The sequence below is a fragment of the Pongo pygmaeus genome, chromosome 13 (genome assembly GCF_028885625.2).
Source record: "Pongo pygmaeus isolate AG05252 chromosome 13, NHGRI_mPonPyg2-v2.0_pri, whole genome shotgun sequence".
Classification (NCBI taxonomy): domain Eukaryota; kingdom Metazoa; phylum Chordata; class Mammalia; order Primates; family Hominidae; genus Pongo; species Pongo pygmaeus.
In genome coordinates this window covers 22,903,410-22,928,697 of record NC_072386.2, presented here as the reverse complement: position 1 = coordinate 22,928,697, position 25,288 = coordinate 22,903,410, and the positions used below count along the sequence as shown (strand labels likewise).

Genomic DNA, 25,288 nt, shown 5'->3' with positions numbered 1-25,288 from the left:
GATGAGGCAGTGAGTCCTCTGTAAAGGCAGGAAGTTCTGGTGCCTGTGTTGGCAAGAAATCAAATACAGTGGGAAGGAGAAACTTCCTGGAGGAAGGACAATCCTATTTGAATAATGAAGCTACCAGTTGTGCAGGCAGGCCATGCCTGAGTAATCCTGAGGGTGATCTGAGAGGGTAACACTCCAAGATGACACTTGAGCAAACACATGGGTGATACCTGAGCGAGTATGAACAGTGACACCTGAGAGTGAAATGTGACACCTGAGTTAGCAAGTGCTGTTGTTTCAAGTCAATAAATGTTTATTTATGAGGATAACTGTGTCAGGTATCCATAAATTATATAAACTTTCCACCTTGATCTCAGCTGGCTTCCTCCTTGTCCAATACCATATGTACTGCAGACTGAGGGTATCAATGGCGATAATATGTTGACTAACAAGGAACTTTTTTCCTGCTTTTCTTAGGAACCATACTTTAGAATAGAACAGTGCCATAAACACTTCCAGGATGCAGGGGTTGACTCAACACCAGACTGCCAGCATTTACAGTCTAAAGGCAATGAAGAGTCTTCTTCTGAGTGTTTGCTTCTTGCCTCTTTAATTGGTCTAATCTTCAGTGACAAAGGAATCCTGAGGACCAGACTCACCTGATGCTCCTGGCCAAATGTGGGACTGGCTGGAGGTAGGGGCAAGAGGACCACAGGGAATAGAGTATGAGAAACAATTTCCTTAGGACTCCACAGCGGAGGAAGCTCTGGGGAGAATGGTCACAGCCCCAGGGCAGCCCTTTAGCATGTCCCACACACTTCTGTTCTGTGCCTACCTTTGCAATCACTAGAAAGAGGCTCTTAGGCGACCCTCTAAAACAGACACACTCGGGCGCTATACTCAGGTTTTGGATCCCAGGACCCAGGAATCTAATAATGCAAATGTGAAGTGTCATCCCTTAAGCAAAATTTACCTACAGTATTTGTCTCAGGAAAAAGAAACTTAGAAAAAGATATATACCAATGATGGGCCACCATGCCACTGCACACACCCAAGTCCCAAGTATTAATTTTGAAAAAGCAACAACAAAATTTTCCACAAACCCTGTTATTTGAAGATTAAACAGTCCTTTAAACACCTAATTTTAGGCAAATGATAACAGAAGACATTGTTATCAATGTATTAATTCATTCAGTGAGTGTCTTTTCTTTCTTTTTTGAGATGGAGTCTTGCTCTGTTGCCTGGGCTGGAGTGCAATGGCACGATCTCTGGTCACTGCAACCTCTGCCTTCCGGGCTCAAGCAATTCTCCTGCCTCAGCCTCCCAAGTAGCTGGGATTACAGGCGCCCACCACCACACCCGGCTCATTTTTGTATTTTTGTAGAGGTGGGGTTTCACCATGTTGGCCAGGCTGGTTTCAAACTCCTGACCTCAAATGACCTTCTAGCCTCGGCCTCCCAAAGTGCTGGAATTACAGGCGTGAGCCACCATGCCTGGCCTCTCTTAATTTCTTAAGAAAAACTGATTTCTAATTATACATTATAGGTAGTATAGTATCGTGAAAAGGGCTTCAGAGTGAGATCAATCCAAGCTGAAATCTTGCTCTGCCAGCTGTTAGCTATGTGATTCTGGGTTATCACTTGATTTTAACCTCAGTATTTTCACCTCTTAGAGAAGTTTACAATATTTACCTTGATTTTGTGATGATTAAATGGGGTAATATTTGTAAAAACCTCTAACAAAGCATTTGGTAGATAGTGCTCATTAAACATTTGCAATTATTATTAGAACACAGTGAAAAGGAAGGCAGGAAAGATCAAGAGTAGAATCAGCTGGAGAGGCTTGAACTTTGGCATTTGCTGGAGGCATTTCTACAATGCCAAACCTGACTGCTTTCCCTGGTCCCTTAAGCTTGGTTGAAGACTCAGATACTTCTCCCTGGAGGAGTGTACCGTGAAGCTATACTAAGCTAAGTCTTCTTAAGTGCCTGGCCTATCCTTCTAGTCCTCTCGCTTTTACTCTAGCCAGGCTTGTTGGATGCACTAGAAGAATGACTGCGATGGCTGCATGTTAGAATCACCTGGGGAGCTTTTAAAATAATACCCATCCTCATACTGCTGGTGGGAGTGTAAAATGGTAAAGTCACTTTGGAAAACAGTGTGGCATTTCCTAAAAAAAGTATGGCCCAGCGATTTCACTCCTAGGCATACACCCAAGAAAATGGAACACATTTGTCCACACAAAAACCTTTGTACATGAATGTTCACAGCAACATTATTCATAATGACCAAAAGTGGAAACAACCCAAATGTCTATCAACTGATGAATGGATAAATAAAATAAGGTATCCGTACAATGTAATATTATTCAGCCACAAAAAGGAATGAAGTCCTGATACATGCTGCAACATGAATGAACTCTGAAAATAAACTAAGTGAAAGAAGCCAGAGACAAAAGGTTGCATATTGTATAATTCTGTTTATACGATACGGACAGAATTGGCAAATCCACAGAGATAGAAATTAGTGGTTGCCAGGCACTGGGGGCAAGAGAAATAGGGAGTTAACTGCTAATGGAGTTTCATTTTGGGGTGATGAAAGTTTTCTGGAATTAGATAGTGACAATGGTTGCATAACTTCACGAATATACTTTAAAAAAATCACTGAATTGTATACTTAAAAAAAAAATCCCTCAGGGAGGATGCACCATTCCTGGAGGTCTTGCACTACCAAGTCAATGCATGGAGTGGACAGAACAAGCTCTACTCCATCTCCCTGTTCCAAAAATCCATTTAATAGGTTGTCCTTGAATAGAACATGTTAAACTGCTGAGAAAAGACACTACATTTTCTATTCTGAACCATTGGTCTTAAAAAAAAAAAAAAAAAGATACCACATTTGATCTTAGCCAAAAGACTGAGAAACAATGAATTGTATGCTTTAAAAAACTAAGCGGGACGCAGTGCATCACGCCTCTAATCCCAGCACTTGGGGAGGCCAAGGCTGGTGGATCACCTGAGGTCAGGAATTCGAGACTAGCTTGGACAACATGGTGAAACCCCGTCTCTACTAAAAATACAAAAATTAGGCAGGCATGGTGGCAGGAGCCTGTAATCCCAGCCACTCAGGAGGTTGAGGCAGGAGAATCACATGAACCTGGGAAGCAGAGGTTGCAGTGAGCCCAGATTGAGCCATCGCACTCCAGCGTGGGCGACAAGAGCAAAACTCTGTCTCAAAAAAAAAAAAAAAAAAAAAAAGAATATTATGGCCGGACATGGTGGCTCATGCCTGTAATCCCAGCACTTCGGGAGGTCAAGGTGAGAGGATTGCCTGAGTCCAGGAGACTGAGACCAGCCTGCGCAACATGGCGAAACCCCATCTCTACTAAAAATACCAAAAAAATTAGCCGGGTGTGGTGGCACACACCTGTAGTCCCAGCTACTCAGGAGACTGAGGTGGGAAGGATCACCCGAGCCCAGGGAGGTTGAGGCTGCAGAGAGCTGAAGTCACGCCACTGCACTCCAGCCTGGGCAATAGGAGTGAGACCCTGTCTCAAAAATAAAAAATAAAAAAAGAATGAATATTATGGTATGTAAATTATATCGCAATAAGAAAATTATATTAAGAAAACCAGTGGATCATACACTTTAAAAAAGGTGAATGTTATGGTATATGAACTACCTTTTAATTTAAAATAATAATAATACCCACACCTGGGCCCTACTCCTGAGGGATTCTGATTTAACTGACTTGAGGACGACACAAGCAAGCATTAAAAGACATTATGATGAAACTGGGAAAACAAGCCACAGAATGAGACAACATGCTTTTGATACAAATAACCAACAAGACTCATATCCGGAATATACAACTCGACAAGGAAAAGACAGATAACCCAAGATGAGGAAAAGACAGATAACCCAAGATGAGGAAAAGACCCAAACTGGCATTCCCAAAAGAGGAACTCCAAATTACAAGTTAAAAATATGAGAAAATATTCAATTTTATTCTCAATCAGGGAAATGCAAATTAAAACCCCACAATAAAATATAATTAAACACTTCAGACTGGCAAAAATTCAAAATATCTATCAATTGAAAGTGTCTGCAAGATGAAGAGCAACGGGATTGCTCGTATACTGCTTGTAGGAATGCACATCACTCTGGGAAACAGTTGGCAGCATTTAGTGTAGCTGAAAATATGGGCCACTGTGCCTGTCATCCCAACACTTTGGGAGGCTGAGGTGAGAGGACTGCTTGAGCCCAGGAGCTTGAGACCAGCCTGGGCAACATGGTAGGACCCTGTCTCTACAAAGAATAAAAAAATTAGCCAAGTGTGGTGGCATATGCTTGTGGTCCCAGCTACTTGGGAAGCTGAGGTAGGAGGATTGCTTGAGCCCAGGAGGTCAAGGCTGCAGTGAGCCATGTGTTCACGCCACTGGACTCCAGCCTGGGCTGGACAGAGCAAGACCCTGTCTCCAGAAAAAAATAAAAATAAAAATAATAAAAAAAGAAAAAGCATGTCATCTGACCTAATCATTTCACAGCTAGGTATATATCCTAGACAACCCGTGTGCTCTGTACAGAAATACATGTATAAGCACACTCACAGCTGCAATGTTCCAAATAACTCTAAAATGGAAACAACCCCAGTTGTTTATTAACAGGAGAATGGATAAATAAATTGTAGTATATTCCTATGATAAAACACTCTACAGCAAATAAAAATGAAGAAAACTAAAGCCAAATGCAAAAACCTCAATGGAACTGAAAAGCATAATATTGAGCAAAAGAAACAAAACACCAAAAAATACACAGTGTAGTTCTACTCATGCAAAGTTCAAAAACAGATGAAAACTAAGTTAGATGGTTTGGGGATAAATACATAGGTGGTAAAACTATAACAAATAACAAGAAAGTGATTAGCACAAAAGTCAGGATAATAGGGGGGTGTTATTGGAAAGTCACACAGGGGATTTGTAGGGTGCTACAATGTTCTATTTCTTGATCTGAGTAGCTGATTACAAGGGTGCTTGTTTCTTTATACTGTACATACTTAGGTTTTATGCATTTTTCTGTATAGTGCTATTTTTCACAATAAAAAAGGTTAAATCATTTTTTAAGTAAGGAAAAAAAGGCTCCAAACAATCTAATGTAAAGCCAGGGTTGAGGAACACTGCATTAAAGGAAGGTTCACCAGAAATCTATTTGTACTTACGTTAATAAATGCCCAGAACAGGAAAAAAAAAATTAAATATTTTACCGTGGACAGTAGATAGCTCAGTGGGGAACAGGGGAAGTGGGGTATGTATAGTAAGTTAGAGGGGCCTTTACTATCTTCTTACATATTTCTGTAATGTTTAAACTTAATGATAAGTATGACTTTTATTACAATAAAAGAATAACTTAATAAAAGAAGCAGACTGAAAAATTCCTTTGGAAGGACACACAAAAAACTAATAAAATTAGTTGCTCTGGAAAAGGAAATGGAAGTGGGTATTTTCACTTTTGAATTTTGAACTCATGTGATAGTATTACTTATTAAAAATTGTATTTAAAATAAGAGCCAGGTGCGGTGGCTCACGCCTGTAATCCTAGCACTTTAAGAGGCCAAGGTGAGAGGACTGCTTGAGGTCAGGAGTTCGAGACCACCCTAGGCGACACAGCAAGACACCATCTCTACAAAAAATTTTTAAAAATTAGCCAGGTCTGGCGGGGCGTGGTGGCTCACACCTGTAATCCCAGCACTTTGGGAGGTCAAGGTGGGCGGATCACAAGGTCAGGAGATCGAGACCGTCCTGGCAAACACGGTGAAACCCCGTCTCTACTAAAAAATACAAAAAATTAGCCGGGCGTGGTGGCGGGTGCCTGTAGTCCCAGCTACTTGGGAGGCTGAGACAGGAGAATGGCGTGAACCCGGGAGGCAGAGCTTGCAGTGAGCAGAGATTGTGCCACTGCACTCCAGCCTAGGTGACAAAGTGAGACTCCATCTCAAAAAAAAATAAATAAATAAAATAAAAAAAAAATTAGCCAGGTCTGGTGGCATGTGCCTGCAGTCCCAGTTACGTGGGAGGCTGCAGTGAGCTATGATTACACCTCTATACTCCAGCCTGGGCAACAGAGCAAGACCCTGTTGCTTAAAAAAAAAAAAAAAAAGTAAAAAGAATTTAAAGTGCAAATATTTGTCTCCAGCAACTTTTCCCAGAGCCCACTGCCATAGAGAAACACATTAGCAGCATTTGAAACTGGCACAATAAGGCTGGGTGCAGTGGCTCACGGCTGTAATCCCAGCACTTTGGGAGGTCGAGGCAGGTGGATCACCTGAGGTCAAGAGTTCAAGACCAGCCTGGCCGACATGGTGAAACACTGTCTCTACTAAAAATACAAAAATTAGCCAAGTGTGGTGGTGGGAGCCTGTAATCTCCGCTACTCAGGAGGCTAAGCCAGGAGAATTGCTTGAACCCACGAGGCAGAGGTTGCAGTGAGCCGAGATTGTGCCATTGCACTCCAGGTTGGGTGACAGAGCGAGACTCCATCTCAAAAAAACAACAACAACAAAAAGAAACTGGCCCAGTGGTATCCTTCCAATGAATTAAGTTCTCCCACATGCCCTACCTCCCACTAATCATGGGAGAAACCCTTTAGAGAAACAAGCTATCCTCTCAGAAAAGAATTCTCATTTTACAGATGTGAAGTGGTGGGCTTGTCATTGCCCTTTGCCTAAATATAAGTCCACTGTACTTGCTTAGTAGCAAAATGAATTTGTTCCCTGTACTTACACTGTTGTGGTGGGGTAATAAAGAAGGAAGAATTAATTACCTCTAAGAGGAGCTCCACAGTGTCCACCTGAAGCTCTTGCAGTCCCACTATCTGCACCATGTGCTTGCTATCTTCTCTTGCAAAGAGCCTGCAGATGCAAGAAAGTGGTTGGTATGATGGTGCTACTAAAACAGACTTTGTTCTTGCCTCCCCAGAAACCATTCCACCATTCCTCTATTAAATAGCAGTTTTCTGTTTGAGTGGGATGGATGCTTATCCTCCTCCCAACTCCACCCTCCTGACCTCAGCCCGATTCAGGGGTGGTTGTTGATTGTTGTAAAATAAATCAACAACTCTGGCTACAATTAAAAGAATGAGCACATATCTAAACTATGCTAATCAGTGGATGATGTACACCTGGCTACACTGTGATTTGTTCAGAGGTGGATATGGGATCTCTGCTGGTCCAATCAAAATAAAGTCCCGGTCTCTGGTTGTTAGACGCCTGGTGAAGTGATGCTCTCCCTTTGTCCCTGGATGTGAAAGCATACAGCCCTGTGGCCCTGGGAGCAGTGGAAGCCATTTTGTATCTACAAAGAGAGTTGGCTTCAGGATGAAACTAATAACACAGAAGACAGAATGAAGAGATGCAAATAAACTGGGTCCTTATTGCATCCCTGAGCTGCTGGAGTAAACCGCTGCTGGAGTAAACCAATTCTGAAGCCTGACTGTCCTCTAAGCTTTCCAGTTATTTGAGCCAATGATTTCCCTAAATGCTTAAGCTAGTATACATGGGGTTTTCTTTTATTTGCAATGTAAAGAGTCCTGATACATCTTATAAAGGAGCAAGGAAGAGCTGGGCTGCATCTGAATGCCTTAGGTCTGCGTTCAAGGTAATAAATGGTTATGGTCTACCATCATCATTAAACCAGATCCACTGAGAGGCATATGTTGAATCCATCAAAGACTCTAAGATTATTTTTCCCTCTTAATAAGATACTGATTAGGGTTAAGAACGAAATTCCGCTTCATAACTTAAAATACAAGAATGATTTTCTCAAAAATAATTTTTTTCTCAGTCTATGCTTCATCCCAATTTTCCAGATCTCTACAGGATTGGAGGGAAACAGCCTCACCAATGCCCATCATCTCTCTGAAAACAAATCTATTAAAACAGTCAGCCTTCTGGAGTAAAAGAATCTAGCTGTTGGATGCAGTGGTGTGTGTCTGTAGTCCCAGCTATTCAGAAGGCTGAGGCAGAAGGATTGCTTGAGCTCAGGAGTTTGAGGCTGTAGTATGCTATGATTGCGCCTGTGAATAGTCACTACATTACAGCCTGCGTAACGTAGCAAGAGCCCATCTCTGTTAAAAAAAAAAAAGGAAGATCTAACTTTTAGAGCCCTGCTGTCATTCCTGAACATATTTCCCAGGCCTTAATCTCTGAGCCCACCCCAGAAAGATTCCTCATGGACAGCCTAAAATGTACTTCAGTTTTTATGCAAGGGTATAAAAACAATTTATCCTCTACTTCTAGGAATTAATTTTAAGATCCTTAAGCTTTGTTTTCCAGTTTAAGAGGCAGACTGAACATACATACTTTTGTCTACCCTTGTCAAAGCCCCACTATTATAGAAAATGAATCGTATTAAAAAATTGGTCAGACACAGTGGCTGAAACCTGTAATCCTAACACTTTGGGAGGCCTAGAGAGGAGGATTGTTTGAGCCCAGGAGTTTGAGAACAGCCTGGGTAAGTAACATAGAGAGACCCTGTGTCTACAAAAAATAAAAATTAGCAGGGCATGGTAGCATGTACCTGTAGTCCCAGTTACCTGGGAGGCTGGGATGGGAGGATCACTTCAGCCCAGGAGGATGAGGCTGCAGTGAGCTGTGGTGGCACCACTGTACTCCAGCCTGGGCGACAGAGCAATACCTTGCCTCAGAAAAAGAAAAAAAAAATCAACAGGCTAAAGCATAACAGCATAAACAGGAAAGGGTGCCATCAATGGACCAGAAGCCCCAGAAAGGTAGGAAATAGATTACATTAGACAATTAAATGGATATATATATATATATATATATATATATATATATACATGAACCCCACAGGCATGACACTTGTAGAGTAAGCATAGGTCTTCCCTAGTGAGCCTCAGAGAAGCATCAAACCCAAGAGTTAATATATGCCTATTCCCCTGCTACAACTGAGGAATGCAAATATACAAGGCAATAAAATAAACTGGGCAATTCATTAAAGAAATGCATTCAGAAAGAGCTAGATATCCTAACCTCCCTTCACCCAAATAAACAACACACACACACACACACACACACAGCACAGTGGCTTTTATTCCATGGCAATTGTTCTTTAAGGGAAGTGGGCATTCTGACTGGAAAGGGCTCCTAATGAGGGCATTGGAACTTGATGGAGAAGCTGTGATTGAGCTAATTCGAGACGTCAACACCAAGAAGGTAAAAAACAAAGGCAACTCTTCCTCAAGCATCCCCAGAGAAGCACCCTCTTTTATTTCACAGTTGTTTTGTCAGGACTGAACTCTAAACACCTATACAATCTCAAGTGGCATATCTGAAGGTCCCCTATAGTCTATAGGAGAAAGGCCTGCCTAAGCCCACTCGCTGGCTTCTCCAGTTATGCTACTCAGTACCCTAGTGACCCTCTACAATGGGGGCCTGCCCTATCATGGTCTCCCTATTGAACTGGAATTGCTCCCTCACTCCCCATTCCATTGCTTGCTTGGAGCATGCAAAACTTGTGCATCCTTTTGGACAGCTCCATAGAGGCTTAGATACCTTTGTTGCAGGGCTAGTCTCAAGCTGATTAGGTTTCCCTAGACTTCTAGGAGGCTCAGCCTCAATTCACTCCTCCAACGTCTCAAATCTGGTTAAACCTGTTATGACAACCTTTAATCCTTCCACCTCCTCCATTCCCTCTAACCTCTATTCTCCCATTTCCTCCACAACTTCTTTTGCCTCCTACTCAGTTTAAGTCATCTGTTTCAACCTAAACAAAACTTCATGCAAGAAAAATATAATAGGTGTTTAAAAGTAGAGTTACTGAATACATTTCTAAATTACTATATTATGTTGCGAGAGCAATAGTTTAAGCCTAACAAGGGTTAAAACTCTAAAGAGAAGATTTTCTTTTCTTCTTACTGATTTCAGAAAACTATCATGGTGTTTAGCCTAAGATTATTTACAGGAAAAACAAGAGAAAGTGGAAAACATTATTTATAGTTTTTCCAGTATAATAATAGGTCAAAAGAGCAGGAAGGGGTTTAAGTACATGTTGATTTCCTGACTTCTTGAAATTATGACCTTCTTCATAGACCAAAATAAAAGGGAAAGTCTTTTGATAGACATTAGAATATTGAACACTTTAAAAAATATTAATGAAAAGCTAATTTAGATTTTCCTATAGCTGAATTGACAGCTAGAAAATATGTATCTGATGCAGGAGCCTCATTTCACAAAAGGGCACTAATGTACCAAAGCATCTCATTAAAGCCCATGATTCAGTGATTCTCCCAGACTCTGGCTTAAAACAGCGATGAACAGATTTATCTCTTCCCACTCATATTCAGTACCTTTTTCTTCTATTTAGGAGGTCATAAAGCTGTCCACAGTAAATTTCATAGAAGCTGATCCACACAAAGAGGTGCTTTCTTGGCTGGGACACTTCTAGTTGCCTGAAGATATCTCTGGCAGCTAGAGCATACAATCCTGGGTTCTCATGAGTTCCTATCATGGTGTAGGTCTTTCCAGCACCTGTCTGTCCATAAGCAAAGCAAGTGGCATTGCCTCTGGGGAAAGGATAATTTGCATTACTTATGCATATTAACAGAAGTATTAGTTTACCCATAGATTTTTAATGACAAAGGTCAAATGCAAACATAGAATCCTAGAGAAAATTCAGCAATAAACACATAAACCTTTAAGGAGAAGAGGACTTTACATTATAAGAACACAGGAAGAGGAAAAAAATTCTCAAACCACTACACAAGTTTTCCTTTTTTTTTTTTTGTTTTTTGAAATGGAGTCTCACTGTCAACCAGGCTGGAGTGCAGTGGTGTGATCTCCACTCACTGCAACCTCTGTCTCCCGGGTTCAAGTGACTCTCCTGCCTCAGCCTCCTGAGTAGCTGGAAGTACAGGTGTGCACCACCATACCGGGCTAATTTTTGTATTTTTAGTAGAGATGGGGTTTCACCATGTTGGCCAAGCTCGTCTCGAACTCCTGACCTCAAATGATCCGCCCACCTCGGCCACTCAAAGTGCTGGGATTACAGACGTGAGTCACCACGCCCAGCCTGATAGTAATTTTCTTACAGAACCAGTAAGAGAAACAACTCTAGAAGATAAAGAAACAAGGGCTTTAAAGAAACCACTTAGCGAATAAGCATTTACTGAGTTCCTACCCCATGCTAAGTGCTTTAGAGGATCCTAGAGATGATCTACTATTAATCTGAAAAGTTAAATTTAGTGAAAGAATAGAGAATTAAATACGAGAAATAATAGGAGATCATGTGATAAGCAAGATGGTAGTGACCACTCATAATTAAGGAAGTTTAGATAAAGGGGAAATCGATGTAAGCAAAGTATTTGAGGAAGGACTCACAAGAGTAGGAATTGGGCTGGGCCTTGAAGGCAGAAACTGAAAAGCAGGGAGCTTCCACTGTGGAACAGGAATAGCGTGACCAGAGGCCACAGTAGTAAACACGGCAGCAGGCACACCAAATCTTGAGGGGAAAAAAAAAGCCTGGGCTCTGGTTTCTGCCCTACCATTAACTAACCATATGACCTTAGGCAAGTCCCCTCACTTTTCTCTGTGCCTCAGTTTTCACTCTTATAAGTAGATTAGTTTCTAAGTAGTAGTAGATTGGTTTCTAAGATCCCTTCCAGTTGTGATGTCCTATGATTCTAAGTTAGAATCATTGCTCTTGTATGTGGGTACATGTGTGTGTACACACCCTTTATGAGTATGAAGAATTGCAGAATAAGAGGTGGAGAATGGAGGTGGGAGACCAGCCTGTCAATTACAGTATGTTTTACGAGGAGTTGGAGACCAAGATTATCCGAGTGTTGTGGGATTCACCCACGCAGTGCTAAGTAGAGAATGAACATAATCTTAGAGCTGTTGCAGACTCTTAAACATGAATCTCATGGATTAATAAGAAAAATAGCTGCTTACAGCAAAAAAAAAAAAAAAAGTCTATGCATTGTGACAGGAAAATAAATCTCAGGACCCCGAACTCACTAAGCCAAATGGAAAAGTCAAGATGGGAAATGGGTCCCGCAAACCTGCCTCCCATTTGGTTCCTAAATAAGATGGCTACAAAGATAAAAAGCTACATATCTCCCTCACATTTTGCCCACTAGGAAATTCCTTGTGGGCCCACGACTTTTACCTTAAAACAGTTGTGTTGAATTTCACCCTGGCAATGTCAATTGACAGCTTATCTTCACCCGTGGAGGACATAGGACAAAACTCAAAGTCATCCCTCTGCTCACCTGAGATAAATGCATATTTGATGCTTCCTCTGCCCTATTGTTGTCTACATTATCTAATGTAAAATGCAGTTCACTGGGCCAGGTGAAAGCATGAAGAACTATTTTCTCCAATCCCCAATATGAAAATTGAGTATTCAGTGAAAGACTGATCAAAGACTCGAAAGGATGCAACTGTTTTGTCTTTTTATCTATTGAAACATTTAAAACATATTTCTCTTCCTCCAATATCCACCCTTTCCCCTGTAAATTTTTTTTCCTTTTCCTTTGATTATTTTTTCCCCTTTTATTTGCTCTCAGATCTTACCCTTTAAATACTGAAGCCCTCTAAATCATCTTTGGAGAAAGGTATAGACCTGTCTCCTGGGCATGCATTCTTAACTTTGGCAAATAAATCTACAATGATTGAGACTTGCCTGGGTCATTTTCTTTGATTTATAGCATGGACAGGGATGGGGGAGGCTGGAGGTGAGCAGAGATGAGTACACAGAAAAGGATTTGAAGCCAGGTAGAAAATAAAGAAAGAGTAAAATGACAAAAGCAAGGGAACCATGGAAATGTGAGAATCAAGACATGTGAGTTAATTAGATGTAAGCTGCTTGGAGCAGAGACCAGCTACTCTTTGCCTTTTGAACCCTGGCTCCCAGCAGTGTGGGTACTATAAATACTGGCAGAGGCGGAGTTAGGAAATGAATTACAGGAGAAAAATTTGAACACACTAAGGAAGATCCAGCAGAGTAAGAGGAAAGAATAATATCTACTTCACTTTCTGAACACTTTAGGGATGAGCTTTTTCAAAAAGCAACAATACAGGAGTGAAAAACCTTATTATACTTTAAAGAACGGATATACTTAACTTGCAACTCTTGTTATTACTAAAGTCTTAACATTCAAATTCTAACTTATTTTCGAAACTTACTCCTCAAAAAGCATTCCCTAGATTTGGTGCCCTTACTAAGAAATTGAACCTAAGAGATATTTCACATTTTTAGCCTGCTCATAAAATTTACAAAATTAAATAGCTTTTACAAAACAACAAAGCACAAAAAAATGGGCAAATGAAGATATCCAAATGGTCAGTAAGGACATGAAAAGGGCCAGGCACGGTGGCTCACACCTGCAATCCCAGCACTTTGGGAGGCTGAGGCAGGCGGATCACTCGAGGCCAGGAGTTCGAGATCAGCCTGGTCAACATGGCAAGACCCCATCTCTACTAAAAATACAAAAATTACCGAGGTGTGGTGGCACACGCCTACAATCCCAGCTACTAGGGTGGCTGAGGCACGAGAATAGCCTGAGCCCGGGAGGCGGAAGTTGCAGTGAGCTGAGATCGCACCACTGCACTCCAGCCTGAGTGTCAGTGAGACTCTATCTCAACAAAAAAAAAAAGGCCGGACTCAGTGGCTCAGGCCTGTAATCCCAGCACTTTGGGAGGCCGAGGCGGGCAAATCACGAGGTCAGGAGATCGAGACCATCCTGGCTAACACGGTGAAACCCCGTCTCTACTAAAAAATAGAAAAAATTAGCTGGGCGTGGTGGTGGGCCCCTGTAGTCCCAGCTACTCGGGAGGCTGAGGCAGGAGAATGGCGTGAACCTGGGAGGCGGAGCTTGCAGTAAGCCAAGATCGCGCCACTGCACTCCAGCCTGGGCTGCGAGACTCCGTCTCAAAAAAAAGAACATGAAAAGAAGCTCAGTATCATCAGGCATTGGAGAAACTCAAATTAAACCTACAATGAGATTATTTAATACCCATTAGATTGGCTAAAATAAGAAAGCCTGACGATATCAGATATTGCAGAACTACAATTCTCATGTTACTGTTGGGAGTATAAAATGGTACACTTTGAAAAGTTGTTTGACATTTTCCCTTTTTTTCTCTTCTTTGAGACAGGGTCTTGCTCTGTTGTCCAGGCTGGAGTGTAGTGATCCCAGATTATTGCAGCCTTGATCTCTTGGGCTCAAGCAACAACCTTCCAAGTAGCTGGGACTACAGGCATGTACCACCACACCCAGCTAATTAAAAAAATTTTTTTTTAGAGATAGGGTCTCACTATGTTGCCCAGGCTGGTCTTGAACTCCTGGCTCAAATGATTCTCCCATCTCGGCCTCCCACAGTGTGAAATTACAAGCGTGAACCACTGTGCCTGACTGACACTTTCTTATAAATATAAACCTATCCTATGAGCCAGCAATTCCATTTCTAGGTTTTTACCCAAAGTAAATGAAAACATGCTCATAAAAAAAATTATACAAGAATGTTCTGGTCATCATGGAGAAACCCCATCTCTACTAAAAAATAAAAAATTAGCTGTGCATGGGATTACAATCCCAGCTACTTGGGAGGCTGAGGCAGGAAAATCACTTGAACTTGGGAGGCAGAGGTTGTGGTGAGGTGAGATCGCACCATTGCACTCCAGCCTGGGCAACAAGAGTGAAACTCTGTCTCAAAAAAAAAAAAAAAAAAAAAGAATGTTCATACTTTATTCATAAAGTCCAAAGCTGGAAACAATGCAAATGTCTGTCAACAGGAGAACAGACAAAACAAAGTGTGATAATTTCATAGAAGGGAATATTACTCAGCAATGAAAACCACAGATACATGTAACAACATGTACTAATATAAAACACCATTATGCTAAGCAAACATTATGTTAAGCATATAAGTATAATGATTCTATCTCTATGATATTGTAGAACAGATAAAACTAATCTATACTGACAGAAAGTAAGTCAGTGGTTACCTAAGACCTGGGGGTGAGGGCAGAGGATTAACTAAATAGGGACACAAGAGAACTTTCTGGGGTGATGAAAATGTTCCATGTCTTGTTACAGATATTTGTTACTCACATATATAAAACTATCAAAACTCATCAAATGTGAATACTTAAGATCTGTGCATCTTATTGTATGTAAATTATCCCTCAATTTTTAAAAAGTTATTTGAAAAAACAGTCAAAATTCTCTGGAATCAGCAACACTAGCAGGCTACTTGGCATTTTCTATCATATATGCCTACAATTTTAATAGATAGGTAGGTAGGTAGATACGTAGGTAGGTAGATTAGATAGGTAGGTAGATAGATAGGTAGGTGGATTGGATGGATGGATAGACAGACAGACAGACAGAGGCAGGGTCTTGCTCCGTTGCCCAGGCTGGAGTGCAGTGCAAGACCACAGCTCCTGCAGCCTTGACCTCCTGGGCTCAAGCAATCCTCCCACCTCAGCCTCCCAAGTAGCTGGGACCACAGGTGCACATCACCATGCCTGGCTAATTAAAAAAAAAAAAATTTTATAGGCCAGGCATGGTGGCTCACACCTATAATCCTAGCATTTTGGGAGACTGAAGCAGGAGGATTGCTTAAGCCCAGAAATTCAAGACTAGCCTGGGTAACATGGCAAAATCCCATCTCTAAAAAAATACAAAAATATTAGCTGGGCATGGTGGCAGGCACCTGCAGTCCCAGCTACTCAGGAGACTGAGGTGGGAGGATTGCTTGAACCCGAGAGGCAGAAGTTGCAGTGAGCCGAGATTGCACCACTGCACTTTGGCCTGGGTGACAGAGTGAGAACCTGTCTCAAAAATATAAAATAAAATAAAATAAAATAAATATTTTTTGGTGTGTGTAGAGACAGGGTCTCCTTATGTTGCCCAGCCTGGCCTCAAACTCTTGGGCTCAAGCTATCCTCCTGTCTTGGCCTCCCAAAGTGCTTGGATTACAGGTGCAAGCCACCACATGTGGCCCATGCCTATATTTTAAATACTTATGCAACAGAGGCCCTTACTGTCATTCCTGTCCCATTCAATGTTTATTAAGTGTGAATAATAACTTAAAAATACATCTGGCTGGGCGCGGTGGCTCACATCTGTAATCCCAGCACTTTGGGAGGCTGAGGCGGGCGGATCACGAGGTCAGGAGATCGAGACCATCCTGACTAACACAGTGAAACGCCGTCTCTACTAAAAATACAAAAAATTAGCCGGGCATGGTGGTGGGTGCCTGTAGTCCCAGCTACTCAGGAGGCTGAGGCAGGAGAATGGCGTGAACTCGGGAGACAGAGCTTGCAGTGAGCCAAGGTCGCGCCACTGCACTCCAGCCTGGGCAACAGAGTGAGGCTCCGTTTCAAAAAAAAAAAAAACATCTATGAGGCCGGGCGCGGTGGCTCACGCCTGTAATCCCAGTACTTTGGGAGGCTGAGGAGGGCGGATCACGAGGTCAGGAAATGGAGACCATTCTGGCTAACACGGTGAAACCCCGTCTCTACTAAAAATACAAAAAAAATTAGCCGGGTGTGGTGGCGGGCGCCTGTAGTCCCAGCTACTCAGGAGGCTGAGGCAGGAGAATGGCGTGAACGTGGGAGGCGGAGCTTGCAGGGAGCCGAGATCACGCCACTGCACTCCAGCCTGGGCGACAGAGCGAGACTCCATCTCAAAAAAAAAAAAAAAAAAAAAAACTATGAAAAATTGATAAGTGATATTCACTTATCTATCTGATTCCAAAGAAAAAATTAACTGAACTATAGCCAGAATACATAATTCCTATCATCAAAGTTCAGACTAACTCCAACCACTTGAACTTTTTCTTCTGAGGACTTTGATGGGATTATATTGTTAACAGCTTAATTTTTCTTTTTTTTTTTAACACCCTTTCACTATCTATCACAATATATTTTTCCACTAGACACAGAGAAATAATAACATCAGTGTAAGAGGAAATTTTACTGCAAATTTCTAAATCCTTGGTAAATCCTATAGAGATACTGCATGTTTTCAGAAGAATCTAAATTTATTAGCTCAAAACACAAATTCATGTTTAAGTCAAAAGCACTGAAAAGCATGTGATATTTATAAAGAAATATGGTCTAATGGAAAATACAAAATAAAAAGCAAGAAAAGCAAATAATCATTATCGTACCCATTGAAAATATGCTGAATAAGTGGGTGAGTAGTCTTCATGTATACATCCCGATTGGTGCACGCCTCACCAAAGACTTCATCAAAATAAAAAACATGCTGAAAAATAAATTTGATTTTATGGAAAGAGACACATTCTGGATTTTCTTAATCACTATTCTAGTTAACAGATGATAAATGCCAAAATATGTCTTTAAGTAACAGTAACTGACCACATCAAACTTAGAGGTAAATAAGCAATCACTATTAAATGACAGGGCCTCCTCTTACTTGAGATCTCTGTAGACATGTTCTTACAAGGTAAAAACTAAGGCACACAATTTTTGTTTTCTCTTAAGAGAAGTAAATTGATAAACACAAGAGTGAGCCAATCCTCCTTAGGTCTAGGAGAGAAAGTGAATTCTATGGGGATTATCCTCGTATTCCAACTAAAGCTAGTATATTTAGAATTTTGGAGGAATTTGTGATCTGGTGCAGTGGCTCACGCCTGTAATCCCAACATTTTGGGAGGCCGAGGCTGGCAGATCACAAGGTCAGGAGATCGAGACCATCCTGGCTAACACAGTGAAACCCCATCTCTACTAAAAATACAAAAAATTAGCCAGGCGTGGTGGTAGGCACCTGTAATCCCAGCTACTCGGGAGGCTGAGGCAGGAGAATGGCGTGAACCCGGGAGGTGGAGCTTGCAGTGAGCCAAGATGGCACCACTGCACTCCAGCCTGAGTGACAGAGCGAGATTCCATTTCAAAAAAAAAAAAAGAATTTTGGAGGAATTCTAGGGGAAGATCTCAATTCTGTAGGTTACACAGCTTAACTTTTAATTCCATAAATATTTATTGCTCAGCTGGTAGCACATACATTGCAGTAGGCACTTGAAGGGGTCCAAGGATCTAGACATTACCCTAGCATTTCCCTATCTTACCTCCTAAAAATGTTAATCTACACAAGTCTGCAAATGACTGGAAGGTACAAGAATCTTAAGATAAAGTACGTGTTGATTTCAAAGGAAAACATATTCTCTCTGATTATGAAAAAGACTACACTGAGAATGGACCACGGGGGAAGAGGAGGAATTTGAAAGGGAGTGATGGAAGGGGGGAAGGTATTCCAGGCACAGGGGAAGTATGAACAGAGTCAAAGCATAAAAGCACAAGGAATTAACTGTTTAATTAATTAATGTTTAGGGAATAGCAAGGATTCAATGTGATTGAAATACAGTATCACAGTAAGTAGAAAAGTGAAACAGAGGCTGGGTGCAGTGGCTCCACACCTGTAATCTCAGCACTTTGGGAGGCCGAGGCAGGTGGATCACCTGAGGTCAGGAGTTTGAGACCAGCCTGGCCAACATGGTGAAACCCATCTCTACTTAAATTACAAAAAATTAGCCAGGCGTGGTGGTGGGCACCTGTAATCCCAGCTACTTGGGAGGCTGAGGCAGGAAAATCGCTGGAACCTGGGAGGCAGAGGTTGCAGTGAGCTGAGATTGCACCTTTGTACTCCAGCCTGGGCAACAAGAGCAAAACTCCATCTCAAAAAAAAAAAAAAGAGACAGAATACTAGAATAATGAGTTAGGACTGTGTTGTAGGGGTCTTGGGACACCAGTCTTAACTGGGGGGCAGAATGCTCATATTTAATTCAGTAAATAGTGGGGAAACAATGAAAAACTAACTTTATAGGTAAGAAGGATGATTTCAGTCTTTACTGGAAGATTAATCTGGCTTCACACTATGAATGGTTTGAGAACAGAGACACTAGTAATTCAGTGGTGAGGTAAAAAGCGTCTAAATTATTTGACAACCATGGAAATAAAGAGATGGATACAGAAGAAATTTGATAACTGACTAGAGGTGGGGAGCTGGGGAGAGAAAGGGGTCCAAGACGACTTCCAAATGAAAAATCACGGTAATTTGGAAAAAGACAGATAAAAGACCCCATTACATTGGGTCTGAAAAGCATTAATTCAGCAGCTGTAATTATTTCCATAATTTAGAGGCTTACCATGTTGATAGGTACAACTACATATATATATGTATGAATATATATTATTCTTATGTTGGTAGCTCGTATATATAGTATATATACACACATATATAAAAATATATATACATATATATTCTTATATACATATAGCCCAACTATATGTATATAATAGTAATATATATTTTGTTTATTGATTTTTTTTTCTGAGAGGAGTCTCACTCTGTTGCCCAGGCTGGAGTGCAGTGGCATGATCTTGGCTCACTGCAACCTCCATCTCTCGGGTTTAAGCAACTCTCCTGCTTCAGTCTCCTGAGTAGCTGGGATTACAGGCGCCCGCCACCACGCCTGGCTGATTTTTGTAGTTTTAGTAAAGATGGGGTCTCACCATGTTGGCCAGGCTGGTCTCAAACTCCTGACCTCAAGTGATCCGTCTGCTTCAGCCCCAAAGTGCTGGGATTACAGGTGTGAGCCCATGCTGGCTGATGTATATTCTAATATATTATTTGTATCACTGCATTCTAGCCTGGGCCACAGATGAGACCCTGTCTCAAAAAATAAAAAAATTAAAAAAAAAATAAAAGTAACATGTATTTATAGAATATCTCTGGAAAGATACACTTAGAATAGGTAACCCCAATTGCCTTCATGGAGGAAACAGGATTGGAGGGACACTTGTATTTTACACTTTTGTACCTTCCGATTTCAAAATAGGTGAATCTATCTTATTCAGAGATATTTACTTTTTCATATAAAACTAACATGGAATAATATATATATTATAAATATATATATTATATATAATATATATAATATATAATATATAATATATATTATATATATATATATAGTTGGGCTACCAAGATGGTGTGTGTGTACATATATATATATGTATATATATATATATAGTTGGTCTAATATATAAGAATATATATATGAGAAATCCTAGTAGTTTCAAGCCTGAGTATAGCATAATGACAGTCCATACACCATGAATGACAGATAAGGCCTTATCTTCTACTTTTTGGGCCTGCTCTAAATATCTAGTCAAGAAAAAATTGTATGGACAGATCCAGAAAACTGTACTTGGGCCAATTTACTGTGGGTCACTCTACCCCAAGTTTGAATCTGTTGTGTGTACCATTACATTACATTAGAATGGAAATTTGTTAGATTGTCTAAGAAGAAATTGGGAACACAAATCCAAATCTACAAGTTAGAGAAAAAGTTACAAAGTAAGAAAATAATGAATCTGAAGAATAGATGTGTGAACTTTTAGTGCTTTGAAAAATGTGGTAAGATTTTAAGAACACTAAAATATTAATAACTACTGAAGTTGGGTGACAGGTACATAGAGAGGTCATTAAACTTTTGATTAAGCTTAAAAAGGTCAATAATAGTTAAACATATTTTTAAAATCTGGTGGTTTTTTTTTTTTTGAGACGGAGTCTCACTTTGTTGCCCAGGTTGGAGTGCAGTGGTGTGATCTTGGCTCACTGCAACCTCCCCCTCCCTGCTTCAAGCGATTCTCCTGCCTCAGCCTCCCGAGTAGCTGGGATTACAGTGCCCACCACCACGCCCAGCTAATTTTTTTGTATTGTTAGTAGAGACAGGGTTTCACCATGTTGGCCAGGCTGGTCTCAAGAGCTCCCGAAGGTGATCCGCCTGCCTCGGCCTACCAAAGTCCACCTGCCTCGGCCTACCAAAGTGCTGGGATCACAGGTGTGAGCCACTGTGCCCAGCCTAAAATCTGGTTTTAATGAACATTATTTATATCTATCTCATACATGGTTTCTAGGCAAGGAGACAAATTAATTCGTTGCTCAAATTATCACCATAGATTTTTATAGTTAACTATGAAATCAAAAACAAAGAAACCCACTAAATCTATAGTTACCTATAGATGTGGATATATTCGTCATTTCTCAAAAACAAAAAAAAAGAAAAAAAACCCACAACTAAAGTGGGAATACATTTTTTTGTTTCCTTTTATGACAGCAAGTATATGGCAATTCTGTCTCTCCTTCTAAAAGGGCTCATGGACAGCTTTAGCTTTTGAGTAAAGACCTTAGAAAGCATTTATTGATTAAGGGAATTAGTATCTTTCCTTCCAATAAGGTTTAGATATTGGTTTTCCCAGTACTTTTGTAAATATCTTTCATGAAAGATATGTAAACATGCAAGATTATTATAGTTAATGTATATACACAATTCATAACGTCCTTTGCATCACACACACTTTCATTTGCTCACACTTTATCAGTGAGGCTGGAGTAACACCTACGTTGACCTTACTAACCTTGACAGAATCAGAGTTCCACAGTTTGTTTATTTATTTTGAGACACAGTGTCCCTTTGTCCCCCAGGCTGGAGTGCAGGGGTGTGATCTCGGCTCACTGCAACCTCCACCTCCCAGGTTCAAGCGATTCTCATGCCTCAGCCTCCCGAGTAGCTGGGATTACAGGCATGCAGCCACCACGCCCAACTAATTTTTTGTATTTTTAGTAGAGATGGGGTTTCGCTATGTTAGCCAGGCTGGTCTCAAATGGCTGCCCCCAAGTGATCTGTCCACCTCGGACTCTCAAAGTGCAGTTTATTTTTTAAATAAGTTGTTCTTCAGATTATAAAAGTAACATGTGGGCCAGGCGCTTGTAATCCCAGCACCTTGAAAGGCTGCGGAGGGTGGATCACCTGAATTCAGGAGTTTGAGACCAGCCGAGGCAACATGGAGAAACCCAGTCTTTACAAAAAATACAAAAATTAGCCTGGCATGGTGGTGTGATGCCTGTAATCCCAGCTACTTGGGAGGCTGAGGTGGGAGGATCACTTGAGCCCAGGAGGTTGAGGCTGCAGTGCGCCATGAATGCACCACTGTACTTCAGCCTGGGCAACAGAACAAGACCGTGTCTCAGAAAAATTAAAAAAATTACAATAGAGAACAAAATATAGAGAATAGAGAAGAAAATAAAAGTATCCTTAAATCTAGGTGTTCAGCCACTGTTAACTTTTTGATGTATTTCAGATTTCAGTGTCATCTTTTTTTTCTATATATGTATTTTTTTCTTTTTTTTTATTTTTATTTTTTGAGACAGAGTCTCACTCTGTCGCCCAGGCTGGAGTGCAGTGGCGCGATCTCGGCTCACTGCAAGCTCTGCCTCCTGGGTTCACGCCATTCTCCTGCCTCAGCCTCCCTAGTAGCTGGGACTACAGGCGCCTGCCACCATGCCCGACTAATTTTTTGTATTTTTAGTAGAGACGAGGTTTCACTGTGTTAGCCAGGATGGTCTCGAGCTCCTGACCTTGTGATCCACGGCCTCGGCCTCCCAAAGTGCTGATTACAGGCATGAGTAATGCTGGTGCGGTGCCTGGCCTCTTTTTATTATTATTTTTAAGACAGAGTCTTACTCTGTCACCCAGGTTGGAGTGCAGTGGCACAATCACAGCTCACTATAGTCTCAACCTCCCAGGCTCAAGTGATCCTCCTACCTCAGCCTCCTGAGTAGCTGAAACTACAGGTACATGTCACCACACTTGGCAATTTTTTTTTTTTTGAGACAGAGTCTCACTCTGTTGCCCAGGCTGGAGTGCAGTGGCGCGATCTCAGCTCACTGTGAACTCTGCCTCCCAGATTCAAGTGATTCTCCTGCCTCAGCCTCCCAAGTAGCTGGGATTACAGGTGTGTGCCACCAGGCCCAGCTAATTTTTGTATTTTTAAAAGAGATGGAGTTTCACCACATTGGCTAGGCTGGTCTTAAACTCCTGACTTCAAGTGATCTGCCCCCCTCATCCTCCCAAAGTGCTGGGATTACAGGTGTGAGCCGCTGCGCCTCACCACCAGCTAATTTTTTTTTTTTTTTTTTTTTTTTTCCGAGACAGAGTCTCCCTCTCTCTCCCAGTCTGGAGTGCGGTGGCGCGATCTCGGCTCACTGCAAGCTCCGCCTCCCGGGTTCACGCCATTCTCCTGCCTCAGCCTCCCAAATAGCTGGGACTACAGGTGACTGTCACCACGTCCAGCTAATTTTTTGTATTTTTAGTAGAGACGGGGTTTCACCATGTTAGCCAGGATGGTCTCGATCTCCTGACTTTGTGACCCACCCGCCTCGGCCTCCCAAAGTGCTGGGATTACAGGCGTGAGCCACCATGCCCAGCCTAATTTTTTTTTTTTTTTTAATTTTACAGAGACAGGGTTTCACCATGTTGCCCAGGCTGGTCTTGAACCCCGGGCTCAAGTGATCCTCCTGCTTTGGCCTCCCAAAATGCTGGGATGCTAGGCATGAGTTACCATACTCAGCCTATATTTTTTCTGAAGAAATTGGTTGTACAGGCAAGCAGAGGCCAGACCATGTAGAGTCTTGTTAAAACTTTAAAATTTTATTCTAAGTGCAATAAAGAGTCTTAAAGGATTTTAAGTAAAAGAGTATGTGTATATTTAGCAACTATCCTTCTATTTGTATTTTACCAACAGTATTTTAATAATGAAGTATGGTTGTTGCATTATTAAACAGATGCTTTTATAGTGCCTATCACAGCTAATAGCTTTCCTAGTACTGAACTTGGATTATGCTTGCCTGCCAGTATAAAGTACTGAAACTAACTTGTTAATGTCTTATGTAGGCTTTTGTACTCATATTTATAAATAAGATTGGTCAGGCCAGGCATGGTGGCTCATGCCTATAATCCCAACACTTTGGGAGGCTACGGCAGGTGGATTGCTTGAGCTCAGGAGTTCGAGATCAGCTGGGCAACACAGCAAAACCCCATCTCTACAAAAAATACAAAAATTAGCCAGGCCTGGTGGCATGTACCTGTAGTCCCAGCTACTCAAGAGGTTGAGGTGGGAGGATCACTTGAGCTCAGGAGATGGTGGTAGCAGTGAGCCAGGATCATACCACTGCACTCCAGCCTGGGTGATGGAGACAGACCCTGTCTCAAACAGACAGACAAAAACCATTGGTCCATAGCTTATTTGTGTGTTTGTGGGCCAATCTTACTCACTTTGTAATATGACATCTGCATTAGCTTCCATATTAAACTTGTATTCACTTACTGCCAATTTCAAAAAAATAGAATGAAACAATATGGTTTGTTTCCTTGTTTCACTCATTATATTGATATAAAGTTTAATGGTTTGGTAGGATAGCATACTACATGTATATGATCATATTTACTAAGTAACAAGATTTGAAAAGATAGGACATTTAATAAAACCAACACAAAAACCTATTATCTCTAAATATGTTTAAAAATAAAACCCAAAGAATCTACGATCAATATTTATTTAGCACTCAGTTTGCTATAAACCTACCTTTTCTTCTTTCTATTTGAGGAAGAAAAAAGAAAAAGAAGTCTTCCCAGCATTTTTATATCATAGCATTGACAGGTAAGGACTCGGACCTATGAGAGCAAAGGTCCAAAGTTCAAACAGCAGAGAAAGTGCCATGGAAACTGTGGGTATTCAATAAGTATTGACCAGTGGTAATGACAAAAAAAGTAAGGTTATTGTGTTTGGGGATAACGGAAAAATACAAAAGATAAGATGATGCCTCCTTGAGGGAATTACTGTGACAGAAGCATCATTAAGGAAGTCTTAGGTAGACAGTGATTGGATAGGGCTATTACGATGGCTGTAAGTAGCCATGGAACTAGAGAGCATTACAACTAATTGGTCATTTAGTCCATTTTCAAAATAAATATCTCCCACTGAGACCTAATAGACCATGCATTGATCAGCAATCGATAAGGCTGTTAAAGCGATTGGGTTGGTTTTACAGTGGCCTAATAATTTAGTACCAGTAGAAAGACTCAGTGGATTACTCTGAATATCTCTGTGAAACACAATTTTGGTAACCAAAGAAAAAGAAGAACAATACAAGTTTGAAAAAGGGTGAAAGTGTTAACAAATTTGACTTCAGCATTAAAGGATTTATTTCACTAATGTAAGAGCTCAGCTGACTAAGGTGAATTGTTAGCATACCAGATTTTTTTTCTCCCTACCAGTCACTGGGTTTTGAGGCAAGAGAACAAGAGAGAGAGAAAGAATAAATATAATATGAATGTTTAGGGAAGTAGATTCAGAGTAAGAGAAACTGTGTACTCTCAAATCCTAACATCCAATGGATTATCTGGTTTTA

The 25,288-nt window shown here is 41.1% G+C and overlaps 1 protein-coding gene and 1 pseudogene across 2 annotated transcripts in view; both read right to left on the bottom strand.

Annotated features, from left to right (window-relative positions):
* The window catches only part of KIF24 (kinesin family member 24), an 80,703-nt gene that overhangs the window by 30,547 nt on the left and 24,868 nt on the right, over nt 1-25,288 (bottom strand). For both annotated transcript variants that reach the window (XM_054502781.1, XM_063650205.1), the window contains exons 4-6: nt 17,181-17,278; nt 10,349-10,564; nt 6,806-6,893 (exon numbers count right to left, since the gene is read on the bottom strand). In XM_054502781.1, coding sequence (XP_054358756.1) covers nt 6,806-6,893; nt 10,349-10,564; nt 17,181-17,278 — 402 coding nt within the window. The remainder of the gene's footprint in view (nt 1-6,805; nt 6,894-10,348; nt 10,565-17,180; nt 17,279-25,288) is intronic.
* On the bottom strand, nt 2,684-2,915 carry LOC129044831 (U2 spliceosomal RNA; annotated as a pseudogene).